Source organism: Sphaerodactylus townsendi, linkage group LG06 (genome assembly GCF_021028975.2).
Source record: "Sphaerodactylus townsendi isolate TG3544 linkage group LG06, MPM_Stown_v2.3, whole genome shotgun sequence".
Classification (NCBI taxonomy): Eukaryota; Metazoa; Chordata; class Lepidosauria; order Squamata; family Sphaerodactylidae; genus Sphaerodactylus; species Sphaerodactylus townsendi.
Genome location: NC_059430.1, coordinates 76,073,288 through 76,097,735, shown reverse-complemented (window position 1 = coordinate 76,097,735; position 24,448 = coordinate 76,073,288). Strand labels below are relative to the sequence as shown.

At 40.5% G+C, this 24,448-nt stretch overlaps 1 protein-coding gene across 3 annotated transcripts in view; it reads left to right on the top strand.

The window, feature by feature from the left end:
• The window catches only part of POT1 (protection of telomeres 1), a 113,156-nt gene that overhangs the window by 4,776 nt on the left and 83,932 nt on the right, over positions 1-24,448 (top strand). For all 3 annotated transcript variants that reach the window (XR_007244802.1, XM_048500104.1, XM_048500103.1), the window contains exons 4-6: positions 11,111-11,215; positions 12,160-12,210; positions 15,329-15,443. Coding sequence is in view for 2 of the 3 variants with exons in the window: in XM_048500104.1 (XP_048356061.1) it covers positions 11,111-11,215; positions 12,160-12,210; positions 15,329-15,443 (271 nt within the window). In the remaining variant the exon portion in view is untranslated. The remainder of the gene's footprint in view (positions 1-11,110; positions 11,216-12,159; positions 12,211-15,328; positions 15,444-24,448) is intronic.

Sequence of the window (24,448 nt, the reverse complement as noted above, 5' to 3'; positions counted from 1 at the left end):
CTTCTTTCCTATATTAAGCTATTACTGTAGAATGACTAAGAGGTTTTTTTGAGAAGTAGCAGAAGACTAGTTAAATATATTTTTAAACAGTTAATTTAAAATAGCACCTTTCTTTTTTATGTAAATGAGGCAAACGCTTATTTGTTTGTATTTTCTGTTCTGCAGACTCCAAAAGCCTCAAGATGACTTTCAACAAACATAATAAAAGCATAATGCAAAGCCCTAAAAATTAAATCAAAATTAAATAAAATCAGCAGTCATTTGTCAGTACCACATTTAAGTCACAACTATATTTAAGTATAAAAAAGAAAAGAATTATATGAACAACTAGCAGTAAAGCCCTTTGTATGAACAAATACAACCAGCTTTAGAAAACTGTTGGTGGGTTAACAGTGCCTGTTGAAGGGGCTAACCCCTTCTGTGTTTCTCCACCCTTGGTCCCATGTCACCAGCTCCCTACTCATCTTCCTCCTCTTCCTGCACGCTTGCATTGGTTAATCTTTAAAGTGTCACAGAGCTATTTTAATTTGCATCAGGCTAGCCAGTTTTCCCCTAAAGTGTAGCTGGAGCAGGAGTCCTTGGAAAAGACAATAATGCCGTGTGCTAAGTACTGTCAAGTCCCTTCTAGATCATGGTGACCCTATGAATTAATGTCCTTCAAAACATCCTATCATTAACAAGTTTACAACTAACAATAGTACTAAGAAAAGTTGAAAGCAGCAGGAAGAGAATAAACCCCAATATGAGATGGGTAAACTCAATCAAGGAAGCCACAACTCTCAGTTTGCAAGAGCTGAGCAGGGCTATTAACAATAGGATGTTCTGGAGATTATTAATTTATAGGGTCAGCATAAGTCGGAAGCAACTTGTCTTGATTGCCCTTATCACACACACCTAGAGCAAAATAGATTGTTCTGGAGAAGCATCTGCATAAATGACTGAATGACTTTCCACTGAGAAAAAGAAACTTAAATTGGAGGAAAGTTCTTCAGACTTAGAAGGAAGCTATGTGGAAATCACACCCATCCTCTGTGGAGCTCAGTACCTGGCTACAACTTGTTAGTGCTTGAAGTTCCTTATTCACATTCCCTTGTTTCTTATTTGTGAGTCTGTCTGGAAATACCAAGGATAATAACGCCAACTGGAAACCAACTTCAGTCTCAGCTTGTTATTGTTGTTGTTAACTACCACTATTTTGTCAGCCACACACTTTGCCCTCCATTTTGGCCAAGTTTCTGGGGCTGCCAAGCTCTTTCCCCACTTCAGTGCGCAGAAGTTCAGCTAAGAAAAGGAAGAGCCAAGAGATCCTGTCAGATAAGTCCCCCACTCTCTCTTTCTTTTTCTCTCACCATGCTTAGTTTCTGAATGAAAAGGTTCTGGGGTTCATGGTTTCATGGAAGTTGCATGAATAGAGTAGAAGTTGGCTGTGATTCTTTGATAGTGATTGACTGTTGAAAAAAATCCTTTGTATATGTTCAGATGCACTCTTTCTCTACCCCCATACTCCACCCTGGCAATTAACTTTTTAATTTATTTTACTGAGAAGAGATTTTTGAATTTAAATGTAGTCTAGTGGACCCTACCCTTTCTTTTTTTAGCACCAACATTCTTTAAAATCATTGTAAAAAGGCACTTTCTCACCTCCCTACAGATCAAAATAGTTCCCAAGTCAAATCTTAGGGTTACCTGGATGGTCCAAGCTATCCCAGTCTTATTAAATCTCGGAAACTAAGCAATCTGCTTTGTATAGTGCAAGTATCCACCAAATTCCACTATTTTGTTTGTGTTAGTTTTTACCGGTTCTGTGTAAGACATGCCCCCAAATCTTGTGTGCATGGTGACTGGCTGGAAGTGTGTTGTGAGTGGAGATTAGCTGGAAGTTAGCTGTGTGTGGTGATTGGCTGAAAGTCGTCATCATCACCTTCTAGGCATACATTATAAATAGAGATAAGTAAGACAAAAGCACTAGAATGTATCTCAGCAATTTATATTCAGGTTTTGCAGGGAAGGACAGATTACACTGTGGCAGAAGTGGGGAGTTAGATGGAGATGGTATGAGGTTAGTGAAGAAGAGGTGGCAGTAGGGGGAAGGAGAAGTAAGCAGAGAACAGCCCCGCTTCTGAGGAGGCAGGGAATTTTCCATCCCATGCAAGTTGCAGTGCCCTGCTTGTAGAAACCAACCTTCATCAAATGCAGAAGAAAATGAAAATGTATTTGCTTAGCATTAGGATATTCAAGAGAGCTGTTGCCAGCCGGTATCTGAACATTTATCTGTGGACATGGATCTAGTAGGACCCTCTGGCTGCAAGTCTGCTTCTTCAGAACAGATGCAAACCCTGTCACACAAGACTGACTCATTAACCTCTGTCTACATGATCAATTAGAAGCACCCATCTTCAGTTTGTTGGCTTTCATCTAACTGATTACTTCTTTTCACACTTCTACTATCTCCCCTTATCTGCTGAAAGGGTTAAGCATCATCAGTGTAGCGAGAACACCATCGTCCAAATCTTTCACCTAATGTTCCCAGCATTTTCCTGGTGATGTTAAGTATCATGGAAAACTAGGCAAAACCTTCTCTGACCTACAGCAAAAATTCCAAGAGATGGAGCACCATCTTCTAGTACCAGTCCTCTAGTACCAGTCCACAAGATAGGGATGCAAACCCTCGTGCAGTGCCCTGATACCGTTCTCAGACTGTCATTCAGGAAGAATGTTCTCTTCAGTGATGTCAGAAGCTACTGTGAGGCCAGCAGGGTTGCATTCCACTTGTTTGTACCAGCAAAAGTTCCCATCATGACAAGGCAATTTTTGGTTTCAAAACCAGGTCAGGAAGAAGACTGAAATAGATGTAGATAAATTGTCCTGTCCGAGAGGTGCCTGGTTGCATGGTTGTCACCTGTTTAAGAACATTACCCAGCAGTGTAATATTGGCAGCCAGTCAATAGCAGTTAACAAGACTGGGGTCCAGAGAAGGCTTCTCCATGTGGAGTCTCACATTCTCTTTAAGGCATTTTGAACTGCTGCCTCCTGCATGGAAATATTAACTAACCTCTAGATTCGACCAGTCACTTCATTACAGCAAGATGTAATCAACCAGGATAGACAAGAGTGAAGCATAGAAGTAGTAGCATTAACCTTTCCAAGTATGTTAGAAACTTCATTTTTTATTTCATGGTACTAGATTGTCAGTATTGTGTACAAACAATAATTGGAAGACATGTGAATGGGCCTGATCAATCATGGTATAACCAAAAGAAAATTGTTAGGAGCAGGGATCCATAAAAAATAGTTGGTAGGTTACCATGGTGACCATAAATTACTGTCTGTAGACCTGGTCTTCTTCACAGGGTTGTTGTGAGTTTAGATAAGTATAATACCATGTTTCTATGCCCCAAGCCTTTGGAGGAAGGCTAGGATAAAAATAAAATAAATCAATGGGCACTCAGTATGATATGAGGTCTCTTCCACTGTATGTCTGGTTCAGAAGACCAGCACTATCTCATTGAAGAGCCTGGGGAAATTGGGGAAACTTCTATTCACTATTGTCATACCAATCCATTTTGCTGTGAATGTTCAGCAAGTGGTTGAGGATGAATTTTAACTACATTTTGATTTGACATGAACACGAGATTCCTTCCCAAACTGATATAAACTGTCAAACTAAATTTACTTTGAACATGTTTGTAATTGTTTTGTCTCGTATGGGTGACAGTACAATAAATGGAAATTCAACATACAGTTTACTTCCTCCACTGGCTTGGTGATGATTTCAAAGGTTAAAAGATAGATGTGATCAGTTCGGACTTGTGTAATGTATGTTGTGTCAGATCAGTACGAAACTTGTAAGGCTAGATGGTAGATGGCTAATTTATTAGATAACTATTTTAACAGGCTATAATATTTTAGTCAGTAGAAAGCTATAAATTATGCAAGTAGGGCTTTTATTTTTAAATTTCAAGTTTTAAACAGAAAATCATGTACATGGCCTCATTCTAATCAAGTTTTTCAAAGCATAGATGTGTGAATTTCAGTGCAAGATGTACTAAGTGTTTGAGGCAAGTTGTGTTTCCTGCTATTTGCATATCTCTGTTCAGAGTTCATTATCTGCTGCCAGTTGAAGTTTAACAATCTGAGTTGAATATATCATTAGGATGACATGCCTTCTACCTGTTGTGCATCTGTAACATATTGGGGGGTGGGGGGGATGCCATTGTTTGACTGTCAGTACAAGCATTCCATGGAAACCTGGGGAAATCATAGCTCCCTAAAATGTCTACATATGGTTAAAAGTATATATTTTTCCTTGTATTATGAGAATATACACAATATATAACTTTTTATCATGTGACATTACAATCTGTGCAAAGTCTCTGTATTTTCCATTCTTTTGAGATAGAATGAGATTGGCTCCCTCCCTTGATTGCCAACTTGAAGAATGCATGACATATTAATTTCATCATATTAATATTCATCCCCAAATAATTGCAGAAAAAGTAGCGATGTGGTTTTCTGGAAAATCTTGAAACAGAACATTTTGTGGTAATTTCCTGTAACCTAGATGGGGATCTGGTTTAGCAGGCTTGACTGACTTGCTGTTAGGAAAGAAAGCTTAAAATGCCCCATGTTAATTTTACCTGCTGCAAAAAAATCTCAGAAGTTTTTTCTTACACTGAGAAAGTAGTTCAGCTGAAGCAATTTGATCATGAGAAAAAAATATGCTGAATGTGATTTATATGGTTCAGTAATGGGGATGTGTATAAGACAGAAGGACACTGAATGTCCTCAGTGCATGTGAATGTTTTTACAGCTTTTCCCAGTAACTTTGATTAACAAAATTAAATTAATAAGAATTTGCTTGAAAAAATGCAGTTATATGAATTTTCTCCAGAAAATATTCTTGAATGTGAGTTTTTGTGAAGACGTATATTGTAGTGTATTAGCGGGCATGCATATTGAATTAAGAAAGTATAACTCATCTGTCTCAGTGCAGTGTGAAAATGCCTATGCAAGAATCCTTTAATTCAATGATTTAGGTGCTACAAATTTACTTATTTTTCAGGGAACTGTACATCAAGACTACCACTGTGTTTTTTGTGTCAGTTAAAGCTTGACATTTAAGGTTCACTAACAATTTAGGTTCCATTGCATTTTTGTGGAAATGTAATCAAATCTCAGAATGATGGTTGAAACCATCTTACCTTTGCAGGTATTATAATGATCGAACATTTTTAAAAAAACAATAGTGGGTTGGAGCCCATGGATCCATTTTGCAAATGGATCTTGCCACCAAGAGGTGGTGCTTCTTGCCAGTGGAACAGATCTGTGGGATCAACCTTATGTTTCAATTATATATCTGCTCATGTTGCAGTACAATTGCTTCTTCTAGGGGCAGCTTCTATGGGGGGGGGGGGCAAATGTGCACAGGGAGCGGTGTAAGGTTGCATGTCCTCCTGCCTGGTAAAAGGGGAGAACTCTCCTCAGCTTCACAGGCACCTTGCTACCCCCCCCCTTTGCAAAGCTGGGATCCACATCTGTAAATTGTATGGAGAGGTGCTTATGAAGATGGGAAGAACCCTTCCCACCTTCACAGGCTCTCTGCTGTTCCTCCTTTGCAAAACTGGGATCCAGCTTTGCAAGCAGGGGAGAGGTATGCCTATGGAGATGGGGAATGTTCCCCATTTTAACAGGCACCTCACTTTGTAAAGCCAGAACCCAGCTTTGCAAACAAGTATCATAACCCCAGAAACTGAGAATACTGCTGCCAGAGACTGATGCCGTGCAGCTGGGAGAGCCATCAGGAATCTGCACAAAGGAGACTTGAGATAGGAACAAGCTGCAAAAAGGAGACTGAGATAGAGGCTGCAACTACAGGGTAAAAGGAAAAGTGCTCACATTGTGACTAAGTATGGCAGAAGGCTTTGTAAAATGACTAAGTCCTTGCACAATCCCAGCCAAAGTAACCAGAACTCCCTATATAAACCCTGCACTGAACTCGGTTCTGCCTGGCTGCAACAAGTGTATTTCCTGATAAGCTCCACGTACCTGTTCTTCCTCTTACCTCCGGCTCTCAACCTGCTTGTTTGATCTCCTGCCTGTGCCTTGACTTTGGACTGCCTTCACCATGCCTGTGCCAACTGGCTGCCCTGACTCTGGACTGGTTGACCACGCCTCACACGCTGCCCACCTTTACTCTGGCTTGCTCAGTCACACTCTAGCTCCTGCCTGCCTGCAGCACAACAAGAGTTTTCTGGAGCCTGTTGTGTTTTGTCACTTAATGGCCTTTGTTGCTAGTTTTTCATAATTCATGATGGCCAGTCATAGTTCTGAAAAAGTATATTTTTATTTGGCCATTTTTAAATGCAAAATAGTGGCCTGTTACCAATTATTTTTCACAAATTTTCACAAAGAGAAAGAGAGATAAATAGCAAATGGATATAAGGAAGTAAGAGTTTGCTAACTGTTGCCAAATTATGCCCCACAAGAGCATACAGATACCTTTTTATTATGGGAGTGATTTTTGCCATTCATATTGTAATGCCGAAAAGAAACTGTGTTATGAATTTTGCTTAGATAATAAGGAAACATCTCCTTTTTGGGCATCTTCTTCAAGACGCTAATATGACTATTGGATTTAGCACAGTAACCACCAGCTTGTGAGTTCTGTGTTTCCTGTCTCTTACGGTAGCCTTGTTTAGAGATATTTGTCCCCTTCTGTCCCTGCCTTGTGTTTCTGGATGAAGACTTCTTTGCTTTATCTGGCATTCCCTCAATGATCCCTCCTTCTTGCCTTAAGTTTTAATTGCAGTCTTTGTGTTTTGCATTTTTTAAAGTTTTTTTATTTTAATTGATTTTATGATGTACTTTTAAATGCTCCGTTTTTAAGTGCTGCCTTAGTAGCCATGATTGGGCAAGAAGACTGGACATAAACTTTGTAAAATAAATATGTCAACAAAGCAAACAATGATGTAGCTACTGTCCGCAGTAAAAAATAAATTTCTTAGTCTGCCATTTTAACTCTCTCCTGTCTGAACAAGACTGAAATTTGCTCCTAGTAAATTGGGAACGTAAGAGACCCAGTGAGCTGTATGATTCCCTAACCCTTAGTCAGCAGCTGAGCTCCATAATCATTTGTGCATCTAGTAATTTCACAAAGTGCTGAAACAGGAATAATATATCCTAGAGCAGAGCTCTTTGGTTTCTGACTTATTTCACTTTTTCCCCCAGAAATGACCTGAACTTGAATCTACAACATTAGTAACAATTCTATGCAATGAAAATTCATCCTAGTCTTTGCAGAACTTCTCAAGTTGGGAAATTATGGCTGAGTTTGGTTCTGGTTTAGGAACCAAATCTGAAACTGTCCATTGATAGCTAAATTCTATATATTCTTAAGTTTCATATGAAAAAAATACATCCAGTTTTCAGTTACTTTTAGCACATTTTTATTGAGCAAGATGTATGATAGAACAGTGGCATAAGTAACTATTCCATATATTTCCTTGTCTTTTATCGTGCAAAATATAGTTTATCATCATGCTGTGGTCATTTCTTTGCCTATTAAATCTTGTTTTCATTTGTTTTTATATTTTTTGCAATAATTGGATCTGTCTGTATCACTTAAGTTAGCAGTCTTGTTTCTACAGAAAACATTAAGGTTTGGGATTTTAAATCAGTTACAGGAGTATTGTCAGAGACTGCTGAAGTAGCAGAAAGGGCAGTCATAGTGCAGTGTTTTGCTAAAAACTGTCGGCTTTAATCAGAAAGCTCCTTTATTTGTTGTAATCAAATAAACACATGGACAAAAAGGCATGCGGTAAAAGCTAATGGGAATGCTATTGGTACAAGATTGAATGCAGAGGAGGAGGCGGTTTTGAGGGTAAAGTGCTTTTCAGTAAGAGCACACATCCATCTGAAGGTACTTAGAGGGCACAATCAAAATTGAGATGGTGCCTTAATATTCAGGCAATGACAAGATTAACTTAAGTAAAGGAGCCTTTAACTTGCATTGCAATTCCCTGTGTGCAGTTTCATTTTCTCAGTGATCTCACTCAGTTTCCCTGCCTGCCAGTAAGGTAGTCTATCAACTCGGTTATTTATTTAGTTTTTAAACTCTCTTTACTTCCTTGGGAGTTTTCAATCTAGCTAGGTGATGGATGCCAGAAAATGTGGGCAGTTTCTTTGTTTTAAAATCTTTTATTTCTTTTTGACTTGTCTCCTGGTCAGCTTCTGACATCTGTGATGCTTGATGGCAAAGAATTGAATGCTCTTGGTGGATAAATCTTCTGTGCTGCCTGAGATTGGAATGCTTGCACTGAAGTGTCTAGCACAGTGTTCAGATCTACGAAGGTCTGGAGCAGGGCTGGCATTTACATACCCTAAAGTGCTGCTGAGGCCCAGGGTTTCTGGCAGGGTCCACTCTCACTCACTCACTCACTCACTCACTCACTCACTCACTCACTCACTCACTCACTCACTCACTCACTCACTCACACACACACACACACGCACACACACACACACACACACACCCCGCCCCAGACCAAACACTCTACCACCTGTGCTGTCATCTTCTCAGCACTAATGGGGAAATGCACTTGAGTGTTACCAAAAGCATGAATTCAGGACAAAACAATAAGAAAATTAAATTTGCTTATTGAAATCAGTGGAAATTCAATAATTATATTTTCCAGTCCTTTCCAAAGGATTTGCATGTGCCTAACATTCTCCATCTGCTTCAAAAGCATCTTGGGGGAACCAGTGTGGTATAGAGCCAGAGTGTCAGACTGACATCTGGAAGACCTAGGTGCAAATCCCCACTTGTACCATGGAAGCTTGCTAGGTAAGCTTGAGCCAGTCACATTCTCTCAGCCTAACCTGCCTCACCGGATTGTTGTGAAGATAAAATGAAGGAGAGGCGAATTATGTCAGCTGCTTTGAGTCCCCATTGGGGAGAAAGGCAGGATATAAATGAGGTAAATAAATAAACTTATCCACTGTCATTTTTTTCTACAGAACTCACAAGATCCAGGATTTCTTTTTCTTGATTAGTTTCTTATTTCTTCTTCTGTTAAGCTAGTAGTAAGCCCTTCAGAGTTTCGCAAGTATTTTTACATGATTGCTTTAATATGGTTTTTAAATTTGACATTTAAAGCCTATTTAAATATCCCATAATGGATAGTACCTTCACAAAAGTCTATCTCCATAAAATAACATATTTTAGTTTCATGCTAGTTTTGGATGTTGTGTAAATACAAAGTGTGTGAAGGAACAAACAGGTTACAGATTTTTTTTTCTTGATTTATACATTCATATTTAAGAAGGGACCTTTTAGATTTTACTTTCTTAGCCATCTGTTAGGTCTTGAACCTTAAGCCAATAAATTGACTCTGTGTAGTTGATCAGTAGCATTTATTGAGAAGCGTCAGAGCATCAAAGCTTGGAAAAGCCAGGTCTACTAAACCTGGCTTTTGCCACCCCCTTTATCCCCCACAAGTCCTCTCTCCCAAATTCCCAAAAAATTGTGAAAAACAGTTCCCAGAGCTGAGGCACCCCAAGGTCACTGGCAGATAGCCAGAGAAAGTCACCTGGCTTCCTGCCCCCACAAGATAACGGATACGACTCCATTTCTCATGGAATCAGGATGTCAAGGGAAAGCCTAGTTATCTACAAAGCTTGTGAAGCCACCAAGGAAAGAGTGCCTCAGACGGCAATGGTAACATATAGCAGGCTGTTTACGTATATATTTTAGCAGCATTTGATTTGTAGCACTAAGCAGTTACGGTGAGGTAGGAATTAATCTCAATCACCTCGATTCAATCCCCCTGACACCACCTCAGATTTTCTTTGTAAACATTATCATATATAAATGACCAATCCTATACAGTAATCATTGGCCATTTATGCTTTCAGTATTTACCTTGTGACTATGTTCTTTGCAGTTGGTTTTCCCCACAGTTTTCTATTTCTCCCACTGTGTAGCGAACATAGCAGAGCCACCCTTTTGTCTGCCCTTTACTTCCTTGTTCTGTCTGCCTGGGGAGGAACTGCTTTGTGGGCGGAAAAAGCTGGGAGGAGCAAGGAAACCCAAAGAAAGCAAATGCATACTAATTCCGTTTACTTCCTTTCAAAGTGTGTGTGGGGGGGGGGGGGATTGTGTTTTTGCCAGGTCTCTGATCAACGGCACAAGAGTTCAGGAAGGAGGAAAATGTGTGCACAGCCAAGAATCTGACCCAAATGGGTAACTCACTACAGGGCAGACCACAAGTGCATAAAATGACATTGTTTGCCAGTGTCATCTCTGAGTTTTTCTTCTAATTTTGTTAGAAATAGCTGTTGGTTTGGGTGGTTTTTGCCCAAATCAACACTAATAAAAATACTTTGCTCACTACATATTAGCCAGAAGTATTTCTGTGTGTTTTTGAAAGGGGGAGCTGTTATAGGAAACTTATTCTCTTGATCATAGACTTTATTGCTACACACATAATAGTTAGCTACTGTTTGTTAAGTAAAGATGGACAAACCACAACCCACTGTGTCCTTCTGCTCCCCAATCAGTCAGAAAAATATGCTGTCAGCAGTTGCTTCCAAGGGTTGTAGTAGTTGTTCCCGGTTGCTGATCAGCATACTATGTAGTATGTACTGGTGGTGCAAGAGTATTGTATTAAAATCTGTTTATCCTAAAATCTGAAATATCAGCAGATGATAATAATAAAAACTGTCAATTACAACCATTTTAAGATAATATTCTTGGTTTTAATTACTTATGGTTGAGAGTATTACAAGGAGTTGATCTGGTCAAAGCTTTGCCCCTATTTATTTCCAGACAAATTTATTTTAGTAGATGAGTTAAGCATATAAGTAAATCTTTGCAATGAAAATCAAAAGAATATAACTTTTGTTGCTACATGTTTCTTTTCTTTCTCCCCCCCCCCCCTTTTAATTTTTTTGGAGCTTTTGGTGTTGACTGAGGATTTGTCATTGTTCCAAATATTTCTTGATGAGTTTCCTCTTGCAACATTTTTTCCCTTTCTATAGAAAAGATAAGTTATTAAGCAGTGTAAATATCAGGAACTAGCATAACTGATAATAATACATTTTTTTCCAATAGGATACCATGGTGGTAGCTGGATTCAGCTTGTCTAAATCTGCCAGTGAAGACGGCAGGCATTGCCTCCAGCTGAAAATGCCTGATGAGGCTGGGTCATCTATTTATGTATGTACTTTAAAGGTTTTCCCCATCCATTCTAGGGATAGTAGTTGAAATACAAGACATAATCAAATGGTACATGAATTTGACCCTCATTCATGTCAGCAGTGATGTCTTCAGCCAGGATGCAGAGCATGCAGCTAGTTCTACATCTCAGAGCAACACCTGGATTTATTTTTTCTTAATTTCAGACAATAAGCCCCGTGTCGTGTAGAAAACAATTTTTTAAAAACCCAAGTGAAATATGAAAGCGGGGGTGGGTGGGGGTGGAATCAAAAGTCCCACTAGGTATGTACATGTTTTAATTCTAACCTCATATACTGGTGTGCTTTTTAGATAGCTTAAAGTTTAATATCCAGTACTTTTAACATAGAACACAAAAAAGTCTATTCCTATAGATGACTTCATGAAGCAGTTTTAGAGGCAGGTTCTATTACTTGTTTAGATAACCAGTGAATCATAAAACGTAAATCAATTTGGCTACCTTCAAATGGAGAAAATTATTTCTTTTAGTTTCTTGATAGCATTGAAAATGTTCTATAAATTATTTAGCCAGTAAATGGCAACCTAAAGGAAATGAACAAGATGTTTCCTTCCACTATAAAATAAGATGTGAACAGCAATTATGTTAACTTGTTGGGCATACTGTATGTGTGTTTAGAGTATCTGACGAGGATCTCGGATTAGGTTCAGATACACATTCTGCCATCAAAGCTTGCAGGGTCTGGGCTGATCACTGTCTCTCAGCCTCACAGTATTGTTGTGGGAATAAAATACAGGAAAGGAGGAAGGAAAGTACTTCTTGGAGGAAGGGAAGAACAGAAATATCCTAAATAAATACATATTTTATTTAATTTCTAGTTTTGTATATATTCTTGTGAAAATACTGGCATAAGTCTGAATCTTTGGCACACTGTATTTGTGATCCTTGGTTCTGCTTTTCTACCTAGATTTGTCCTAAGTCACGACGTACAGCTGTTGCTTCAGAAACAGTAGCCATGGTAAGTATTCATTTGGGGGGCTTGAAAATATTCAGGACTTTGCCAGGATCAAAACCTAAAAGAAATTTTGCAGTATCTTCAGGATAAGTAGATGAGATAAATATTGTTCAGCCTGTGCTTGTTTTCTCCTGGAGGCGAAGGACATCTTGTATGGGATGTTCTTTTCCTTCATTCAGGAGGCAGGAACTTCAAAACTTCCATCATTTCCCCTTTAAGAGCAGGAATGTCCCCTTTCTTGCCAGTATTGTTCCTGCCTGTTCAGGAGAGCATGGCTTTTTTTCCTCTCTCTGGTTTAAATTCAGTGTGAGTATGTTTGTTCCATCGTTGTTCCTCTCCCCTTAACTTCCGTTTGTTTGTTTTCTCCCTTAATTGGCCCCCTCTCTGTGCTCCTTCAATGGTCTCCTTTTGTATTTTGTCTGAGTGAGTGTGAGAGCAGCTTCAGCACGTTTGTTACGGCGCCTTTTTAAAGAACTCAGTTTTGGCACGAATCTCTCTGGGAGCCTCAAAATGACCGATGGCTCCTTTTCTCCTGCTTGGGAGTCATTTGCCCGCTCCTTTGCGGAGGCGACTAGTGCTTTTTCAGTGAGGGCTTCCTCCCCACACCCAAAGAAGGGACAAGAAGACCCTATGGAGAGGAAAAGCAGCTCCCCGACCCACCCAGGGTCTGTGAGCGCTGCTAATGGCTCCAAGAAAACACCTAAGTGTGCTGCTAAGCAAGCACAGTCCCCCCCAGCCAGACAAGACAAGCTAAAACAAGCCATAGATCCAGAAGGGAACAGGATGATCTGCCCTCCCAAACCGCAGAAATCTATACAAGAGTCAGACAAAATCCTTCCAACCCTCCATCTGCTGGGTATGCGGGGGTGGGGGACAACTCAGACCCCTGGCAAAATAATGCTTTCTAACAGCTCCAATGTTTGGAGTAGTTTCTCCCCAATGGAATTTGTCAGGTTCCTATCCCAGTCCCCAAGACAGGAATTCTTCCATTCTCAGCAAGAATGTCAAAACAGACCTTCCCTCTGCTGTTCAGAACCCTCCTGCGGGGAAGCCCCCAACCCCTCTCATAATTAGAGGAAGAGGGCATTAGTGAGGGAGAATGTATGGAAGAAGGAAACCAATTTTCTGATAATGAGGATTTAGTGGTTGAAGACCATGACCAGACTCCAAGTTTTTTAAGGTGGAAGATCTCAGCTTTCTCATAACAAAGGCTATTTCTGCCCTTGATCTCCATGCCCCCACTGATGCTGAGGACCCCATAGGGCAGTCTCAGCACAAATCAATCAAAGGCTATCCCAAAGGCAGCCTAGAATAATTTCCTCAAGAGGATTAACCTAAAAAGTTCTTTCCTCTACCCGACTTTTTTGAGAGGAAGATTAAGAGAGAGTGGCTTAACCTGACATCCAATAAGGCAGTCGCCCCCTCAAACAGAAAAGTTTATGTGGTACCTGAACATGTCAGTCATTTACTGCAGGTACCAATGGTTGACACCCCAGTAGCTAACCTACAATCAGGAAATTGATCTCCAAAGACAGGGCAGGACACATTAAAGACCTTTTAGATAGAAAGTCCAAAATAGCCATAAAAAGAGCACATGAGTGGTTCGCCATGGCTATGAAAGTTTTAATCCCTTCCACCACTGTGTCCAGAGCCCTCATCGCTTGGCTAAAAAGGGTAAATGACATTCTACCACCAGAAGAAAGAGCAGTCAGGGAGGGGTCAGATAGGATTATGATGGGTGCATCTTTCCTAGCGGATTCAACACTTGATGCCCTCCTTCTGGCTGCTCGATCCCTGGCCTGCTCCATTCCGGCCAGACGTAACCTATGACTTCAATCCTGGCAGGCTGACTTGCATTCCAAGTCAGTGGTGTCTGGCTATTCTTTTCACAGGCACAAGTTGTTTGGCAAAGACTTAGGCCCCTTCCGCACATACAGAATAATGCACTTTCAATCCACTTTCAATGCACTTGGCATCTGTGCGGAATTGCAAAATCCACTTGAAAACAATTGTGAAAGTGGACTGAAAGTGCGGAAGAGGCCTTAGACAACGTCCTGGTGGATACCAAGGACAATAAGAAAGCTTGGATCATACATAGAATTTTCATAGGTACAAGGAAGTGGACAGTTTTGCCAATTCTCCCTTGGCACACACACACACCCAACCCAGGAATGCTGTTCTTGGGGAATAGGGAACTACCAAGAATAGTTTGGGGTAGGAAATCAGTAGTCTTCCCTAAGAAAAGGGGGAATGGGCAAAAATCATTCCTCATGGAAATTCTAGGTGGGATCCAAGCCACAATGTTTCTCAATAGAGACCTAGGAATTTTCTGTGACTCTGAGATTTTTTTCAAGTGTTATGTCACATGTAAACAAATCCTCTTTAGGCAGCATCACCTAATCAAACTGAACCCAACAGTGTGGTTAGAAATATTGGCAGTTTATTGTTGGATGCGCTTTTGGCTCCTGTTAGACCATCCAACAGAACAAGGTAGAACAAGAAATAATTACATTGCCCATGGCACCTTCTGCTCATTACTGGAGAGGATACAAATGTTCTTGTCCTGGCCGCCTTTTCAAACCCTTTATTAAAATGAATCTGCTGTATCAGGAGAGGGCAATAATGCTAAATTTTTGACATGCATCAAGCATTTGGCAAGATTCTTTACTGACGAGGCCCAGAGTGAAATTCCAGTATCTCAGAAATCAATTGGCATAGATTTTCTTTCACATTGTTTATATTGGAGAGGTGTGTTTTCTCTGTCCGTGCCAGCAGGTCATACTTTTATTATGACTGTAGAATTTCCTGCAAATGGAAATGTTTCCAAAGCAAATAAAAGAGTGTCTGCTAAGTAGTAGTTGCAACTAATGGACAAAATGGCAATGCATTGTCATCTCTTGTTTGAAACTGTATAATATGAATTAATGGCTACTAGGAAAAGGAAGTGTTTTGTGTCACTACAACTTATTACTCAAACAATATGTATTTGGTATTTCAGAAGTTGGGAGGGTCAGACCTTATTTTTAAAGTTTGAAGAATTTTAGGCAAAGTAAATATTACAATCTGCTGTTTGTATAAAAATAGTTTTATCATGCAGTCACTTTCTGTTGTGTCTTTCTAGTCTGTTGCCCCCAAGTACACATATACTCCTCTAAATCATCTGAAAGGTGGTACTGTTGTCAACTTGTATGGTGTTGTAAAGTTTTTCAAGCCTCCATATGTGAGCAAAGGAACTGGTATGTATTACTGAACATAGAAGATTAAAAATGGTTACGAGAAAAAAATGCTAGGATTCACTGAAACTGGAATGGGCATAAATTAGGCTACTATCTGATGATCCATGTAGCATCTGCTAGTTGCTGAGATTATTTCAGAGAGTGAGTGCTAAACTAGACATGCCTGGAGGGAGAAGATTGTTTCTAAGCACAGGTGTACTACTTTTTAGATCTATCTGAAAGAAGTCAGTTGGAGTACAAAAGTCATGTGAAATTTTCAAACAATTTTTTTTTGCTTTTGCACATTTTAGGACCAGCATAGAACTAGTAATGATGAAATGTCTTTGCAGACATAACTGTGGTTAGTTCCCAAAATTAAAAGAATTCATACACAAAAGATGGTGGAGAGGAAAGGTGTTTGCAAGCCTTTGGTGAAGGATTCTAATCTACAGATAAGAAATTAGACAGTCTCAGGCAGTCCTTAGTGGAAAAATATCCATAGTTGTGGGCCAGCCATGGAAAATACATGTGTGCTTGTTCTTTGGTACAGTAGAGAGAAATTCAGCATTTCAAAATATTTGTAATGACTTAGTATCCTGTTGTTGCTGTTACAGTGGGTAAGCATCTTGTATTTGTTTTAAAATCTGTCTCGGTTAAAACATGATTACTTGAATCCAAGGTAAAGCTATGCAGCAGTAGTTCTCAAAAAAATGAATCTGGGCTCATATGTGGCTTCTAAGGCCAAGAGGGATGAAGAGAGTAAGTTGGGAATCTTGAGGGCAGATTTGCATTTGCTTCTGCATAATTTGCAGAACAGTCATGAAATACAATAATGCCATATATTTATAAGCAATAAACATAAACAGTAAAACATAGACTTGTTAACTCTTGTGAGAGAGTTCTGCTTTTTGTTGGAGAGGCAGAAAGTGTAGTGGAGTTACTTTGCAGGTGGGCCCTGAAACACATAGTAAATAAAGTGGGTTGCTCTTCATAAAGTTTAACAATACTAGTCTGTAATAATAGCTCTTAAATGCGAAGTTGCTGAAGTACTGAAACATGATTCTGCATTCCAGTCTCTAAAAATTATTAAATATAGTAATTTACAGATCTTATGTTTGCTATAATAAAAAGTAATGTCAAAATCTAGTAACCATGTACAATTTCAGATGTAGTACATTATGCTTTTCCCCCTATGTTTGTCCTCCAAATTAAATTGAAATTAATATTAGTTCCATTTTATTTTCATTGATATTTTAAAATTTATATTTCAGTCCAATTCCAATTCCAAAACCTTTATTAGGCATAAAATATATTTCAGTTGTGAGTTTTGGAATGAAAAAAGTCCTCTATTTGTCATTTATTTTTTGAAAGAATTAAATATGGCTTGGTTCATCATTCATGGGATGCTTATGATAATAACAGGGTAGAAAATAAGATTCTTCCATGAATGCTTTCAAAAAGTTACATATGTAAACTTTTTAATAATGCTACAAAATAATGTTCTCATAATGTGACCAGCAGATTGTAACAATAAAGAACATGATTTTAATTGTAATTCTGGAAGAAGCAGAAATACAGTTTTATTTAGAACTCCATTTCCTGCTAGGAGAAAAAATGTCAAAATAGACCAAAGAATTTTATGTGGAAAATATGCTGCAGATCGCACCATATCAAGGACTTGAGTTGAAGAAATGAAGAAGGGTGATGGATTATGTTATGGAGATTGTGAAAATGTAGAGGATTTCTTTCTAAAATTAAGCAATACTGTTCAAAATTACTATCTGTTCAATTTAAGATCCACAAAGTCAGACTCAGATTATTGGTTGTACATTATAGCTTTCAGAAGGAAGAGGAGAAACCCAAATTTATCAAGCCCTTATTTATCAAGCTCAGGTTTGTGTGCTACTTGGTTTGGATGTCTAAATTTTTTCTAGTAGTAGGATCAGAAGAGCTATTTGATTACTACAACTCAGTTTCCTTTTCTATGGAATTTCATAAATCTACATTTCCTTTAAGCTATGTACTTTAGCTGCATGTCTGTCTCTTTGGCCCTTTCCACACGGGCCAATAAACACGGGTTAAGGGTGGGATAAAATCCAGGTTGGGGGGGAACTTTTCATGGATCCCGCTCCTAATGCAAGTTTGCTCTGCATTCCCCCCCTCCAGGTTTTACAAGAATCGCAATATGTGCAATTCTTTTGTTTTAACTCGCCTTACAGCCTCAGCTGAGGTTTGTTTTTTGCTTACCTCCCAGCTCCCATCTGTGGAGCTACGCAGGGACATCTGGCTTCAGCAACGTTCTGGGAAAGCATGGGTGCCTGATTGTGGAGCTGTGCATCGGTGGGAGATAAGTTTTAAGAAAAAAGGCAGCCATGGGATAGCCAGCCATTCGACTGGCTCGGGGCTATGCTGGATTCATTTATCCTGGCTGCAATCTGGTCTAAATTTGCTGTACGAAAAGGGCCTTTGTTGCGCTCATACACAACTAAAATCAGATAATCACCTAGAATCTTAAGGAACATGCAAGGAATGGAAACAGAAAAATTTAAAAAGAATAGCTTTGTTATATGAGGATTGCACATGTCAGACCTCCATATTCCTGCTGTTCTCTTTCAAAATGCACTCAATCCTAAAGTTTGTAGAATGTCAAACTTGGATGAAAAAAGTTAAACAGCATAAATAAATGTATCTGAAACAGCATACAATTGAGACACATTGTTTTAATACTGGATGATATTTTTAGTCCTTTCTTTACACCCTTTATAATAATGTATGGTATTGGATCTATTTACTTTATTATAGCTTAGTGTTCTTTGATGCTGAACTGTGCTGGGGCTGCAGGGCTATGCTGGGGCTGTAGAATGGAGTTAATGTATTCTGTGTTACATTTTTAAGCCCTTAATTTTAATAGGGATCTTTGTTCTCCTGGAAGAGCTCTGCAGCGATGAAAAGATCATTTTCCAGCCTTCGGTATATTGCTGTAGGTGTTACTGAAGATTTAAAATGTTCTTTCTTGTGAGGCAGATATCTTCCTCTTTCTAGTTTCTTGTAGCTAAAGAAGATGGCTAAAAGTAAAAAGGTATGGCAGACAGCCTTCTATTAAGATACAAGTTCTTCACAGTTGATAGTGGAAAATGTAATCCATGAAATGGCAATTTGATCCAAGCTGGGCTCTTGACACAGAAGTAACTGTGGCTCCAGATGTTCCTGTTACTCCTTTATATAGTGTGTATAGTGTTAAACCCAGCAAGCTCTTTCAACCCATGTGAATATGCATTTCAGATATTCAAATAATTTTTGTCATAGGATTGCAATTTACTCCTTCTGTTATGCCTAGTAATGATTTTTTACATTCTGAAATATGGCAGCATGATCAGATCATTTTATGATGTCATAGATTTGCAGCGCTTTTTCATGTTCAAGCCCCTTTATAAACCTAGAGCTTCCAGCAATACCTTTATCTTTATGAATTTTCCTGGTAAAAAGAGGTGCCACATTCTAGTTAGGAAATGCTTTTAATTTCTGGTAAGTTCTATTACAAAACAAAATATATTACTCATATTATCCAATTTATGTTTTTCTACACTGAAAAGTGTGAATGGCAAAGTACCAAGCTGTTACACTGGGATAAAGTAGAAATACTTCACCTTTCTTTCAAGCCCCATGTTTTTAAACCAAGGTCTTGAACAATAAAATCATAACATTTAAATAAGACCCATTTGTAAAACCACTCCCTTCAACTCCTCTCTGCAGCCTCTGAAAAACAAACAACAAAGTAAGTACATTAGAAGTCAGAGTCCTTTCAAAGAAACTGAACCTTTTGCTCTAAAGTTGCTTGAGAAAACATGGACCATTTATTAAATCATGGTATAAGGCACAATCTTGCAAAAGGTATGTTCCAGGGAGTCCACTGACAGAAGGGGCCAGGGACATAGCCTGGCCAAAAAAGGGATCCTTAGCAGATGACCTGGCAAAACCACTGAAAATGGGCAATTAAATCTTCACAGCATAAAGGTTTCACATAACTTTAAAGTTATCAGAGAGTCCAAATAGATAGGAGCAAGCATTGAACATGTCTTCCAATCATCAAAATGAGTGTAACATTTATCTCTAATTCAATTTGGCCACATTTTTTACATTGATCTACAGAAAAAGAGAAAAGGTCCTCCACCTTCATATTTAACAGTGATAGTTTATGTTCAGAAAGCTGGAGGCAAGGAGCCTTATGAGAGTCCCTGGGGGGTTAAGCTTACTAAACTTCCCCCTGGGGCCTCAAAGAATAGATAGAACCAGAATTTAAAGACACGTACTTAGGCGCAGTCTTCTGTTAAGCTAATGTCAAACCTGTAACGAAGGGCCAATCATGAAATGCACCTGAGGAGCCCCCAGTTGCTTGAAGGAACAAGACAGAGCATCCTACAGCAGAAATCCATATAGGGACACTGTACAAAAGTTTTGAAATCACTATTGGGTTATTATTATTATTATTATTATTATTATTATTATTATTATTATTATTATTATTATTTTTATTTATTTATTTATTTATTTAACTTATATACCGTGATCCCCTATAAGGGGTATCCAGGCGGTGAACAACATTCACTACAACATCAACAGGAGCGGTCGTACAAATATAAACACATAGGCTCCATCCCATAAAATAGCTTAAAACTCAGGGTTAAAGACTCTAATAGATGCTAGAATATAATGTGCCTCATTCAAAAAGAAAAACTGCCTTCATAGTAGCTGTAGTAGACTTCTAAGTGACCAATTGTTTATGACAACTGCAAGACAAGGTGGAATGAAATAAGACACCCAGATACCTGAACCTGAGGAAACTTGAGAAATCTTCTGTGCATTAATTATCAGAAGCACACTTAATAATTTTAGTTTTAATAAATTTTTATAGATAATTCCTCATGTAAATAGTAATATGGAATCTTTTTAGAACCCAAAGAAGACCAACACAGGTTCAGGAAAGGAAAAATGAGACATTTGCATAAAGTAAAAAGAGAGGCTGAAATAGCCAGAGAATTAGGCGTATGAAAAGAAGGATAATTAGGACAGCTATAAATTAGACAGCTATAAATTAAATAGAGATGACTCTAAAAGGTATCCCTGTCTAACCCTTAGACAACAGAAAAAAACAGTAATTAGATAACCCTTACTGTTACACTGCACTTGGGCTGAAGTATCAGTATAAAGGATTTTAATTAACCACAACAGTCTCCTATCAACAGCAGACTCTGCATTAGTGGGACAACACTAGGAAGAAGAAGAAGAAGTCTATCAATTGTGATCTATTTCACCATGACTTGAATTTTCAGCCCATATTCAGGTTCTAGATATGGAGTCAAGTACATAGAAAAGATCTGTAAAAGCTGCATGCAAAAAATCCTTCCTTGAGATGGCATACTTATTTATCAAGTAGGATAACACAGGATAGGATAACAAGTAGTTTAACACAGGATACAGGTATCCTGTATCCCTTACAAAATCCCACTTGTTCTCGGCCAATGATCTTGGAGTTGGCCATCCAAGACTGAAGTCTGTTCAACAAAAATAAGACACCCAGATACCTGAACCTGAGGAAACCTGAGAAATCTTCTGTGCATTAATTATCAGAAGCACACTTAATAATTTTAGTTTTAATAAATTTTTATAGATAATTCCTCATGTAAATAGTAATATGGAATCTTTTTAGAACCCAAAGAAGACCAACATCGGCACACTCGATGAGCAGGTGGCTGACTGGAACTCCCGATCTAGCCCGATGCCATCGTAGGTTATTAGCCTCGGCTTACCTCTGGCGACCTACGTCCCACGTTCCGGCTGGCCCCTCTGGTATACCGAGGGCTCTACAGCATGGATGAAGCGAGAACTCAGGCGTCTAGAGCGAAGTGGAGGGAAAACTTCGTGGCGGTGTATGCTAACATCTTATAGGGCGTTTGTGAGGGCTTCCATGGGTTGGCGATGGCGAAGGAGACAAAGAGTTTTCTTTTCCCTCCTCTCGGCGATCTGCCAAGCTCTGCGCCAGAGCGCAACTGTTTCTAGTGTGATTCGGGTCCCCTGACCCTCACTACCCTCAGAGGGTCTACAAATGATCACCATTGGCGATTGGCTGTGAGGCATTTATGAGCTTCGCCCACTTGAGATGAAGTCACGCGTCACTGGCCATGGGACCTCCCCGTGCTTCACTGACTGGCACAATTAGTGAACTGGAGGCTCCCCTTACCGTCTTCAGGCCCTTGTTTGGTCTCGGTTTGCCCTGCTCTCTGGAGGCCAGCTGTTGGCGGGGCCCACAGCTTAGCATGTTGAACCACCACTACCTGTCCTTTCTGGATCCGCAAGGCCCTCCTGGCTTGTTAAAGTTTGCGGGGAGGAACTACGACCCCACCTAAGTTGAATAAATATCATCAATGGCTCCCCTTGAGCAAGGAGTCTTTCCAGGTGGGTTGAAGGGAGGCAGTAGTCCATACTCTTAAAAAAGACCACCGTTAGATCCTGAGAATCTGGCCAATTACGCCGATCTCCGAATCTCTTCCGTTCTGGGAAGGTAGTGAGAGAGTGGTAGCTGGAGCAGCTTCAGGGCTTCCCCTGGAGGACACGCTTGACGCTGACCCCTTCCAGTCCGGCTTCCGTGCTGGGCATGGGAGATGAGGGAGCCGTTCTTATTAGCCGTCTGAATCACAATGCCTCCATATGCTGCAACTGGACCGGGAGAGGCTGGATCGGCAGCTGCTGGCCATAGATCTTACGCTAGCGCTTTGATGGTCGAATGGAAGCCGACCTTTTGGCTCCACCGCCTGGCAGCTTCCAGTGCGGGGCTTTTGTCCTTCAGTGGATTGTCTCGTTTCTCCGGGACCCGGACTCAGCAAGTGTAGTGGAGATCAGCCCTCCGGACGGTGCCCGCTTCAGTGCGGTAAGTGCCCCGGTAGCTTCTATCTCCTGGCTATTATTTAATATCTGTCACGCACCCCTTGCTCCGGTTAGGAAATGCGGAGCTTTGGGCACGATCTGTCACCGATGCACGCTTGATGACGCTCAGCTCATTCTGTTGATGGAAGGGAGGCGGCCATGGCCTGCAGCTCCCCACAGCATTGTCTGGAAGCGGTTAGCTGGTTGAAAAGGTTGCAACAGAGCAGGTTAAAACTAAACCCATCGAGAGCCGGAGATCCTCTGGCTGAGGCGCTTGAGGAGGTCGGGGATTTCCAGCCGCCCGGTGTGGGAGGGGCTCCTCGTTGGCACCGGCCCCTCTGTCCGCAACCTGGGGTCCACCTGGATTGATCTCTTTTAATGGGGAGAGACCCAGGTGGCCCTTACAACCAGACTGCGTTTTCCTATCTCCGACAGGCCCGTCGGCTGGCCCCTTCCTCTCCCAAAGCTGGGACCTGGCCACTGTGATCCCATTACAGCGGTCACCTCCAGGCTAGACTATTGTAATTAGCTCTAAGCTGGCCTATTCCCTTGCGCCTCGATCCGGAAGCTGAAGCTGGTCCAGCATGCAGCAAGCGATCTGCCCCACAGAGTGGTGCCTACCGTGACCACATCCAGCCTTTTCGTATTGCAGCCAGCTGCACTTGGCTTCCAGTGGAATTCGGATCATCCACAAGGTATGGGTATTAAACCTTTAAAGGCCTTACCCAGGCCTGGGGCCTCTACGACACCTCTGGGGACATTCTTACCCACTATACATTGTCCCTGCATGGCCTCTGGGAATTCAGCAGAGGAGCCAGTTTACTGAGGGTCCCTGGCTCCCTCACCGATAATGGCTCTGACTGGCTTCCACCCGAGCCAGGGCTCTTGCAGCCCATGGCTCCAGCCCTGATGGGAACACTCTCCACCATCTGTCCTGGGACTCCTGCGGGATCTTGGAGAGTTCCATGGGAGCCTGTAGGCTGACCGAATTGTTCCACCGGGCCTTTGGGAAACGGCCCGTTGATGGTGTGCTGCCCTTCCTGTGTTCTCCTTACCATCATGGGAGCCTATAACATCTATACCGCCTCCTCTCCGGGAGGGGTCTTTTATCTACTGATAGTTTATATTGACGCTATGCTTGAGCTTGCATGGAGGCAGCTGTAGTTTTTAACATATGTAACTTATGTATTTATTGATTGATTGATTTTAAATGTAACTGATATTGCTGTATTGTTTATGACGCTTGTTGTCCACCGCCCAGAGCCCTTAGGGGATGGGGCGGTCTACAAATATAATAATAAAATAAAAATAAAATAAAATAAAAAATGCTGTATAGATTTTACCAACTACTGACAACAAACCCAATAGGTCAAAGATCATTAGGATTATCTTTATCTCCAGTTTTATAGGTAGGAACAGTTATACTGGAATGACATCCAGGGAGGTTCACACCAGTAAAATTATGGTAAGCATTTCAACAATAGAAAAGATAGTCCAAGGCGGGCCTGGGCCTGCTAAAAGCCATGTTCCTGATCTCCAAGGCCAGTGCCTTGGACTATGTTTTCAAGTCATGGTGAGTATTTCAACTACATTCCCATGAGCCTTTGCTAAATATGCAAATAAGTAATATAGAAAACATAGTCCAAGGCACTGACCTTGGAGATCAGGAACGTGGCCCCATCCTTGCAACAGGGAGGTGTGGGGGCAGTGCTCCTCGGGGGTGCCCAGAGGAGGCTTTGTCTCTGTTTGGACCCAGTACGCCTCTGCTTCTACATGTTATCATCTCATCAGCTGTTTGTGGTAGTTTAGGCTGAGAGGGTGCTACCGGTCCAAGGTGACAACAGGCTTCCATGGCAGAGTGGGGATTTAAACTTGCATTTCTCAAATCCTAGTTCGTCACTCTTTTCACTAGAACTCTGTGCTGGCTGTCTTTTTAACCTTCCCAGTATTTTTATGTTCCATGTTTCAGATGCCCCCAGGAATAATTTCCTGTAGTTTGCAGTGAATTCTACCCATTTGTTCAGAAATCTTGATTTGAACAATTTTTATTGCTGCTCTTTATGTTGCCTTGCCAACCTCTCTCTATCTCTCAAAGAAAGAATTAC